Here is an 11,330-nt window from a genome sequence, read left to right as displayed (position 1 = left end):
ATTTAGTTTTTTCTCACTCCTATTCCTGTTACCTATAGTCATAATTCCCCTCCATTGAACCTTTCATCATTTTTATGTTATAGCTTTTGTTAGATCAACATACAACATTGCATTATTAGAGCTATACATGGCTGTTTTAAACTGAATAATTTCTTAGGCAGCATTTGCTTTTCTTGTGTTGCCCAACTTTTCATGTCCCCTAAAGTTAGTAAACTTTTTGTTTCATTTGCTTTGTTTTCTCCGTACTCATCATTAAGTTAAATCCAAACTCTCCTCAAATTGTGGAAATGTTCCTTCAGTCCATTCAAACACAGATATTCATTTGTTTTATCGTCTTTGAGTCTTCAGACCTGCTCTAATCTGCACTAGTGCACAATTGACAGCTTGTCATCTTTACTCACCATCAGCCTTGGAGATTCCCTTTGTCTCTGTATTGTATTGATTTCCTGCATCCTGTGTTTTCTTCTTTGGTTTATACTCTTGCTTTAGTGGAGTAAACCCTCAGGTAGTTTCCTGAGAAAGGGTGCATAGTAGTAAATTTTTGAGACCTTGCATGTCTGGAGAGGTCTTTAGTCAGCTTGTCCATTCAACTGATAGTTTGGCTGGGTATAGAATTCTAAGTTGGAAATGTTTTTCCCTCAGAATTTTATAAGTAGTAGCCTCTATTATCTTTTAGGATCCTTATCTCTGGTATGTGATCTGGAGTTTTAAAAAAATTTCTGGAAGCTTTTAGGACTTTCTCATTGTCCCTACTGTTCGAAAATCTTACTGTGATATGCCTTCTTGTAGTGTGTTTTCATTCATTGTCTGGGAAATCAGTATTACATCTTTTCAATCTGGAGAGTTTTGTTTCCTAAATTGTTGATACTTTTCTCCTATTTTCCGTGTTTTCTCTTCCTGGAACTTCTAAAATTTGGATATTAGACTTCCCAGACTGAGCCTCCAATTGCCTTGTCTTGCTATTTTCAATATTTTACTTTTCTTCTACTTTCTGAGAAATTTGTTTATGTGTCAATTTTTCTAATGAATTTTAATTTATATTTTTATTATAGCTTTAACTTCCAAGTGCTCTTTACTGTTTTCTAGGTTAAAAAAACTAGAACCTTGTTTTTTTTCAAGTGGTCAGTAGCTCCTTTTATATGTCTCTAAGGATAGTTAAGATTTTTTTGATCTTCCTCTTTCATATTAAAGGCTTTTTTATAAAAGAAATAAACCAAGCTGCCTGCTCCTATTTAATAGTGGGGCACCAAAAAGCTGACTGTTAACTGTGCACATGTGGATGTACCTTTAAGAATGAAAGCCTTGGGGGCTTCCCTGGTGGTGCAGTGGTTGAGAGTCTGCCTGCTGATGCAGGGGACACGGGTTCGTGCCCCGGCCTGGGAAGATCCCACATGCCGCGGAGCGGCTGGGCCCGTGAGCCATGGCTGCTGAGCCTGCGCGTCCGGAGCCTGGAAGATCCCACATGCCGGGGAGCGGCTGGGCCCGTGAGCCATGGCTGCTGAGCCTGCGCGTCCGGAGCCTGTGCCCCGCAACGGGAGAGGCCACAACAGTGAGAGGCCCGCGTACCGCAAATAAAAAAAAAGAATGAAAGCCTCACTGCAGGGTATTCTGGCTGTTTTACTGGGGAATCTCCATTGTCAGTATCTTGAGGTCTAGTTTCTTGAACTATTCATATTTCCCTGCCTAGAGGGTATTAGCTTGGTTGCCAGATTCTGTGAACTTAAACAGCCAATGCTAAGACTTTGGGGTATTCTATGGTATAACTCAGGTGGCATCTCAGGTTCAGGAGAACCTGAGATGCTGGCTCAGGATTAAGCTAAGGCATACTGAATTTACCAGCTTCCCAAATTTTGTTTCTGTAATTTTCTCTCTCATTCCCTTTGTCCTTGTGACTAAATGCTTTGAAAAATTTATCTGCTGTCACATATGAGGATATTAGGAGGGAGAAGAGAGAGATAAATGAGTATTTTTGCCCTTCATAATTCCCTGGACGTTCCAACATGTTCCAAGACTGTCAGGCAATTTTAAATTTTGGAAATGTATTTAATATTATCAATAATGAAATTGGTATCCACAACATCTTAAATTAAATTCAGTTTTGCATGACCTCTCAACTAGAATGTAATATCAACTCTTGGGTCTATACTTTTGCTTTCTCCCGCTGTGCCTGGCATGGTGCTGAGGATATACTGGATGATGAAATATATGCTTGCTGAATATGTGCATAAGCATTATCTTATAATCAGGTTTATGTGAAAGAAAGGAATAAGGACACTCTATAACTATCTCCTTTTATCAGCATTGGGCACCACATTATTTTTCTCAGATACCTTTTCTGTTTCCCTTTAAAAATCATCCCCAATGACACTGTCCTAATATTTACACCAAGTAATGCCCTCCAACAGCAATTTTCATGGTTGACTTTTATGAATTAGATAAAATACATCGTTTAAACATTTGAAATAATGAAGCTAAGAGTAGGGTATTCCCTGACATCACCACCATCTTACGTGGCGGAGTGGAATGGTTAAGGACATGGGTTCTGGCCCAATCACTTAGCTGTGTGACCCCGGGCAAGTTCTTAACCTCTCTGTGCTTTTCTCCTCAAATTAAAAAAGGAAATAATAATAATAGTAAATATGATAGGGTAGTTGTGAGGATTTAATTTGATATATACGTAAAATACTTTACAGTTCCTCGTACATAATACTCAATGAATTTTAGCTCTGATGATGATGACTTTTCTGAGCAGCAAAGATAGTAATTGCAAGAGTGATGAGAGCTGTGAAGGAGACAGAGAGTGAAATCTGGATGTTCATCAGATGGATGCAACTTAACCTGCACACGTTTTAGTCTTTTTCCTTCAAAGGCCACAGCCCAGTCAGCTGCTCTCTGCTTTGAACCTGAGAAAGGTCAGACAGAAAAGAATTTCCCGGCACAGTGAAAAGCATGTTTACCATGATTTAGTTGGCCCGAGGAAAGCTGGCTGAAGGTAATGACAGTGGTTTTATGTACACGAGAGGGGAGCTATTGGAAGAGAGGATTCAAGGTGGTTTAAGGAACACTTGTGCAGATTGAGGTTTGACTTCATTTTAAAATATTTGTTACTGTTGAATTCTATTATTTTTGAATAGGCACTACATTCATAGGGTTCAAACATCAAATTAATATGGAAGATATGAAGCGTAAACTCTCAAGAATATTCCCATCTCACCCACCTCATTTCCTACCGATAACCACTTTTATTTCATTTTTGTTTTTCCTTCTAGAGTTCTTATGCCAATACAAATATGAACATGTATTCTTATTTTCCTTCTTTCTTTCACGAAAGGAAGCATAGTGTGGCATACTCATTTTCCTTCATCGCTGTCTTACACATTGCTTTTAATTTTAAAAATACATTATGCAGCTTTTTCCGTAACAGTAAAAGCCTTATTTATTCTCTGTGTTCATGTGCACTGTGTTTTATTATATGGACGTCTTGTCATCTAACCAGTTCTGATTGATGGATACTTGACTTGCTTTCAATCTTTTGCTGCTACAAAAATGCTGCAGTGAATGAACGTGTGCATATACCCATGAGTATATCAACAGGACAAATTTCCAGAAGTAGAATTACTGGATCGCAGGATAAATGATTTTGTAATTTAAATAGATGTAACCAAATTACTTTCCATAAAGTTTATAGCAACTTGTACTCCCATTAGCAATATCTGGGAGGGCCTAATTCCCCATGTCTCACCAATTATATCTGTCAAATTTCTAGACTTTGGTGATGTTTTCATTTTCCGTAATGGATAATAGTATCTCTAATTAGTAGTTCTCATCTATTTAAGGATTATTCATGTTTCTGTTTCTGTGAACTCATTGTTCGTGCTTTGTCTTTTCCTTATCAAATTCTAAGAGCTCTTTTTATATTAGGGGGATTTGCCTTTTGCTATGATTTGAAGTACAAATAATTTTCCCCTAGTTTGCCGTTTCTCTTTGACCTTATTCGTACTGTTAATTTTTCTCCATGCAGATATATTCCCTCTTTTTGTAGTTGAGACTATCAATTGTTTCTTTTATGACTTTGGAAAGATTTTCCCACTCTAATGTTAAAAAGAAATTCCCACTTTTCTTCTCGTACTTCCCATGACTTCATTTTTACACTTAAATCTTTGACCTATTGAGAACTTATCCTAGTGTATGTTGTGAGATCTAATTTTGGCTCCAGTTGGCCACACAGGTGTCCCAACATATGCCATTGAAAAGTTCATCTTTTCTCCTCTGTCTTTCTTATATACCAATTCCCATATTTGAGTGTTTCGAGTCTTTTTTCTGAACATTCTATTCTGTTTCAATGGCCTGTGTATTCATTTCCATTACTTAGTTTTTATACTACATATATATACTACATGTTAATATCTGATAGAGTTATGCTCCTTTATTGCTCACCTCTTTCTGAATTTTTCTGGCTCTGTTTCTTTATTTTCCATATAAATTTTAGAGTCAGTTTGTCTGGTTTCCAATTAGAGGTATATTTTACATATACATATATATTTTTACATGTATATGAAATTGGATTTTTTTGGTTCTATACCTAACTTTGACTCATATGCTTAATTCATTTGTTTTTATTCTTTCTTTTTTCAGTTTTACTCGAGACTACACATTTTCTTTGACTTTGTTTTCCCATGGGTTCCAATATAAGTGTTTTCATGATTGTTGCTCTGGAGAGGACCTGCAGTTCTGATTAGCATTTCATTTTGACACACAGTTGCTTAAGAGTTTTAAAATTTCCAGAAAAAGGAGCTTCTTCTTTTCTTATTTTGTTAAAAGTTTAATTTTATTTCTGTCTACTATTTTTAGGTTTTGGAATTTGAGGTTTTGTTCATGGTATAGGTCAGTTTTTGATGGGTGCTTGAAAAGAAGCTATAGTTATCTTTGTAGGGTCTTGAATGTCACATGTATCCTGTTGATTTTGTAACAATCACATGTATCCTATTGATTTTGTCAGTCTTCTGCATCATCCCTTATTTCATGCCCACTAATCTGTTTTGGACAGACTGAAGTAAATTAGTCTCCTATGAACAGTGTTTCAATTTGCCCTTACACTACTTGTTATTTCTAGTCTTTGAAAATTGTTACTATGGTATTTGGTTCACAGTTATTCCTTTTATGTCTTTATTGTGAATTGTATTCTTTAACATTATTAACTCTCCTTTGGCTTCAATTCCATTTCATCTTAGGATAAAATCGTGGCTCCTACTTTTGGAGTAAAAGGAGTTTATCTCACAGCACAGAGCTTTTCTTTCAGTAGGTGAGTTAAGCCATTTACAGTTAATGAAATGGCAGGTTTGATCTTAACTCTGACATTTTGTATTATTTTGTGTTTATGGTTTATAGTGTTGTCTTTCAGTCTGTGTTTGGTTCTTTTGCCTTTTGTTTTGGTACTTCTGCTTTTGAGGAAGCACGTTTGTTGTATTTTTGTTCTGTTATTTCCCTGTCTGTAATGTTCTCAGTCTTAGACCATCTCTGCGGGCTTACTTGTATGGACAGTGACAACATTGATAACTTGTGTCCGTTTCCCTCTCCCCTCCTCCACCCCAATTTAAGTCAGTGGTATTTTTAATACTTATCTTTGTACTGTTAAATATGCTTTTACCTCTGACTTGACTTGTCTACTTTAGATAATTTCCTGTGACTCTTAGCAATTCCAAATGCACAGTCCATGGGCTTATTCTACATCCCATCTGGGTAGTCTTCCTGCACCTCAAAGACCTCCTTTCTCTGTAACCACAAAGACCATATTTGTTTCCTTGAAAAATGGCCTTTTTGTGGGTTTCTCCAGGCAGCCACACCTTTTTCTCCCTCCAAGCGAACTGGGCTCAGGAGGCTTCTGTGCCTGTCTCATGCCTTCTGCCCCACACCTGGTGACCCTCTCATTTTGCTACATGTTTCCGAGTTCTGCCGTGGCTAGACCCTCCTCAGCACTCTTTGTTCCTTCTTTCCCTCCCAACTCTTGTAAGCTCAGCTCCGTTTGATCTCAGGAGTTTCATCCCCAACTTTTGCACTCCACGTGGCCATCTGCTCTTCAGAGAATCTATTTTGCCACGTCTTTGTGGGATCTGCCACTGATAGGTCCCTGGGTCCTCCCCTGAGCTACCCGCACGGCTCCCTGGATTCTGTCCCTACAGGGTCTCTCCAGTCTTAGGCATCACTACTGACATTTGGAGTCTGTACAGTTTCTACGTCTCCTAGTGTCCCTGACTATGTGGTTTACAAGGTCCCTTCCCTTGTTCTGTTTGTCACTCTGGATGGTTCCCGGGAGAAGGGAAGATATTTGAATCTTAGCTTTGGCCATGTTCATTCAGGGAAGTGAATTCTGGACTTTAATATCTTTAGTAGGGATCCTTCTATAGCTGTCAGTCTGGAATGAGGTGTTCAGCATAGTTAGAATCTTCTTTTAACACACCTGGTAGAACAAACTGACCCACTGTGATTTTTTTTTTTTAATCCATTGTATTTTAAACTTGCCAACGTGAACTCCTGTTGCTACAGTGCACAGAGGGAAGCATTTGTTGGTGTTGGTCTATGGCTGGTTTGTCCCCAGCTTCATGGACAGAGCTGGCAGCACTGTACCAAGATTATACACAGTCATGACAGCTCCCTTTTGCTTCCCTCAAGAACAGTTCTAAATCATGACCTCACTCTGTAGACCCTCTACCCTTAATCACTCTTAACAGAAAAAAAATAGAAGTCCACAGATGAGAACTTCCCCAGTCCCTCTTCTTCCTGCTTAAAATCTTACCTGTGATAGCAGTTGTCCTGCCCTCTTTTGCTCACATCCAGGAGGAGATGCTTTCTCTCCAAGGCTACAGTCTCTTTCCCTGGGCATTACTTTTCATTTCTTCTACAAGTTCTTAAACTTCATCAGTTATCTGTCTCCTCTTGCTTCTTTCACCAATAAATTCACTGCCTTTATGCTGAAAGTAAACTAAACCAAATCAACAATTTCAAAACATTTCTGTGTACCTTACCCTTTTAAAGGTTTCTGCTTCTCTCTTCTCCTGAACAGTCCAGACACAGCTTCTACATCAAGCCCTTGCTGAAAGTGCTGTCGCTCCGTGGAAGTCACCTTTGTCCTAATGACAAGGTCCAGGCACCTCATTCTTTTAAACCCATGTACCAGCAGCCATGGCCCTGATTTCTCGGATGGGCAGGCTGGTTCTCCTTGTCTGCTCTCCTCCATCCCAATGTTAAATTTTACTGTTCCTCGGGGTCATCATTTCTTCTCACATCATATAATCTTTCTTTGCTGTGTCATCTACTTTTGTGTCCAAATAATAGGAAAAGGGACCCAGTTTAGAAGTATTTTAGCAAAATTTTTCTACTCATGGAATGTACAAGTGCAAAATATCCCAAGAACTCATTTAAAACATTATTCCTTTAAAAATAAATTTATCTCAATTTGTAAATTGTTATGTGTGAAGGTCATTACAAACAAGTAGCTGTTTTGGGGGGGAGGAGGAGGGAAAAAAATCTTTTTTCAAAAAAGTTTTTACTTATTTGGTATGGGACCAAGTAAACTTAACAGCTTAAATTTAGGTATGGAGCATATTATTCGAATTTATAGAAAATTTTGGCATTTTCCAATTCAGCTCTGTTTTGGACAAAGTGGCTTTGATCAATAACAGATTTGAATAAGTGGAATACTATGGGACTGTTGAAGTTATCTGTAAAGGGATAAGGTTAGGTCCTAAGTACCACCAGGACCACTAGACTCGTAGCTCTGCTGTTTGTCTCAGAAAAAGCATTCGAGACGAAAGGAGTTTTTAGGAACTTTATTTTCTAAAAATTCATCCTACCTATATGTTTTTTCCTACATCTTGACTTCGTTAAAAATGAATAGAAACAAAGACAAAGGCTTATCTGGATGCAGGTTTAGAGTCAGCCCAATTCAGCTTTTAAAGCTCGAAGGTCCACCAGCAGGAGTTCTGCACTTGGCCGCTGCGAAGCGCTGGCCCTCCAGCAGCGCTGGATGACGTTCTCCAGCTTCTTCCCGGGGATGGAGGCGGTGAAGACGGCCGCCGAGAGGGCCGGGCGAAGGTCGTAGGCCACCACGGCGTAGAGCACGTGCTGCCGCTCCCCCGAGAAGGGCGCCTCCCGGGTGGTCATCTGCCAGAGCGTGATGGCGAAGGAATAGATGTCCGCTCTGGGCGTGACGGGCTCTCCTTTCAGGAGCTCCGGCGCCCGGTGGGTGTAGGTGCCGCCCAGGTGGTGAGGGGTCCGCAAGCACAGCGCATCTTCCAGCCTCGCGGAGCAGCCGAAGTCACCGATTTTGCAGACGTCCTGCTCGCTGATCAGAATGTTGGCCGGCTTGAGGTCCAAGTGCACGATGCTCTGTGAGTGAAGGAAGAGCAGGCCGCTGACCACATCCAGGGAGTACTTGAGACACTTTTCCAGACCCAACTGCTCCCCGGCGCCGCAGGCAGGCCCGTGGTCTTCGGGGCAGCCGGTGGCGCCGTAGATGACCTGGTGCAGAGTGACGTCGCCCCCGAACTCCATGATGATGGTCCCCAGGCTGTCGAAGCCCGCGGGCGCACGCGTGCTGGCCGCCACCACGCGCACTATGTTGGCGTGGCGGAGCCGAGCGATGTTGAGCTCGGCCCAGAAGCTGCGCCGGGAGGCCAGCCGGTTCTTGGTGAGCTTGCTCACCTGCTTGATGGCCACGGGCACGCCGTGGTAGGTGGCCTTGTACACGGAGCCGAAGCCCCCGGCCCCCAGCCTGCGCAGCAGGCGCACCTGCTCCCAGTCGATGCAGCACCAGGCCAGCCGGCGCGGGAGGCGCGGGGCCCGGGGCGGGGTGCCCCCCGCGAAGAGCATCCCTGCCGGCCCCGGGAGCTCGCAGGGGCTGCTGCAGGGCCGCGAGTCCCCCAACGGGGACCGGTCGCCCGGAAGGTGAGGGCGCCGCGGGAGAGGCGAGGGCATCCCTCCGGCCGCGTGGACCCCGCCGGGGCGCAGGTGAGCGGGCAGGGCAGAGGAGACCCCGCGCGCCTGCAGGCATCGCTGGCTGCCGCCCCTCTGCCCCACCCCAGCGTTTGTCTCCGCTGCCTCCGTCTTCGCCGAATGAGCCCCATCTGTGTGTGCTGGTACTCAGCGAGGGGTTTTATCAGATGGGGAAACAGTCTGAACGAAGCACGACAATCCCATTCAGATGAAAGCGTTTCCCTTCAACGCTTAAAGTGCATTCGTATAAATAGAAGCCCCGGAGAAGGGTGGACCGGATAAACAGCCCCGAGCGGCCCCAGGCCTCACCCCTCTTTTACACAATTTCTTTAATTATTATAAAGCAGGCTTCTTCCCCCCAAGTCTCATCTGCCGAGCATCCTCAGTCCTCAGACTTAAGAGACCACAACAGTGCAGTGAAATGTTTTCACACTTTGCAGGCTATAGTGATTGTCAGTTTATTCTCCAGCTGCATTAAATCACTTCCAGCAGTTATCGGCAGCAAGAATTGAAACACGAACAGCTGACATTTGTTGAGCCGATGACAGGGAACATTAGGTGCAACGTTCATATAGGGATAAAAAATGGTAACCTGAAAGTAATCGATCCAAACAGAATCACTGATACAGGTCAAAACACAAGCCCCCTAAGTTCATCGGAGAAAGGAAAATGCAGCTTATGTAGCAAATTAGCAAGACTTTTTTTTTTTTCACATCTTTATTGGAGTATAAATCCTTTACAATGTTGTGTTAGTTTCCGCTATACAACAAAGTGAATCAGCTATATTCTTAGCAACCTATCAACTCCCTAGCAGTCCTTCAGGTCCACCCAGCCAGCTCACTTGCAGAAGAGATTCTAGGCTTCTCAACAAATGGGTTACAGAAGTTTTGAAGCAGTTTTGAAGGTAGAGGAGGAAAAAGAACAAAAATGATTCAGAGCCGTGACCAGAACTTCAAATAATAACAAATATGAGAGAATCCCAGGAGAGGAAAAATCCGAAGAAGTAAAAGCGGCCCAGAATCATATAATGTGCCTCCCTATAATGTGGAAAACCAGATGTTGAAATTAAATCCAGGGTCGTGCTGTCCAGCTATAAGTTCTTCCGTTCTAATTTTTATAATAAAAAAATAATTTTCATTTCATAGCTTTGGAACAAAGACAGACAATGTTACCCTGTTCGAGAAAAAACACAGGAAAATGAAAGGATCTACCTTTTGAAAAATCAAATGGTAAAGTTCTGTCCTGACTTACTGCACTTAGAGCATGTAGGTGATGTGTAACCACATTTTTCTAATGACAGGTCTATGCTTCTGAAGTATATTTGTTCCAAGAAGATGTTAATAAACACAGTCCATTTACATAAGCCATTGAAAGTCCTTTGAGCCCTAGGATAAGATTTCTATTCTATCAATATATTACCCCTCTGACTTAGCATGTGTTATCACGTATAATATTCAACCTGTTTGAGCCCCAACCTTTTTACTTAAGAAATTAGGATAATTATTAAAGTAAACTTTTTTATTTTGGAACAAAGTTTGGGGAGCCCTGTCTGGAGTAATAACAAAAATCTAAAAAATGTAAACTATGAAATGTTTTAGTAGAAATGCAGTTGTGTCAAACCTGAAATATGAAAGGATGGCAGTGAATAGAGTAAAATGAGAAAGTAACAAAAATGGGCTTCCCTGGTGGCGCAGTGGTTGCGCGTCCGCCTGCCGATGCAAGGAACCGGGTTCGCGCCCCGGTCTGGGAGGATCCCGCGTGCCGCGGAGCGGCTGGGCCCATGAGCCGTGGCCGCTGGGCCTGCGCGTCTGGAGCCTGTGCTCCGCGGCGGGAGAGGCCACAGCACTGAGAGGCCCGCGTACCGCAAAAAAAAAAAAAAAAAAGAAAGTAACAAAATTATATTCTGTAAGTCTATATTGCAAAATCTATTTAATAGCCCTCGTATGGTTGGAATTATAATCTAGGGTTTTGAAACTGTTATATGGTATCGGGAATGCTGTGAATATTAGCCAGATAAGAGCAGTGGAGTGCCTTAACCTTCTTGGTATTACACACAATGCAAAATGATGTGACTTATTATAATATAATCTTTATTTTTAAGATAATAGCATAAACAATTCATTTTTCACAGTTTGACTTTATTATTTACATAAAATATAAGGTATTAATGAAAATAATGGTACTCTGTTCATTCACAAATCCCAGGTTCATTACATCCATCATCTGCCAATCTGCCCAAGAGTATTTAATTGAATATCCAATCTCGGGCCAAATGGCCTGTGTTTCTTGCTGTCCCCCGGTTTCCTTGTCTGCAAAATGAGGAAAATACGCCTACCTCA

General features: G+C 41.7%; 1 protein-coding gene across 1 annotated transcript; it reads right to left on the bottom strand.

The window, feature by feature from the left end:
- Positions 1-7,932: 7,932 nt before the first annotated feature.
- Positions 7,933-8,973, bottom strand: MOS (MOS proto-oncogene, serine/threonine kinase). Its single transcript, XM_007102631.2, has one exon. It carries the CDS (start codon positions 8,971-8,973, stop codon positions 7,933-7,935), a length of 1,041 nt encoding a protein of 346 aa, XP_007102693.2.
- Positions 8,974-11,330: the final 2,357 nt, after the last annotated feature.

The sequence above is a fragment of the Physeter macrocephalus genome, chromosome 15 (genome assembly GCF_002837175.3).
Source record: "Physeter macrocephalus isolate SW-GA chromosome 15, ASM283717v5, whole genome shotgun sequence".
Taxonomy (NCBI): domain Eukaryota; kingdom Metazoa; phylum Chordata; class Mammalia; order Artiodactyla; family Physeteridae; genus Physeter; species Physeter macrocephalus.
Note: the sequence above shows the minus strand (reverse complement) of the source record. Positions and strands in the feature narration are given on the sequence as shown.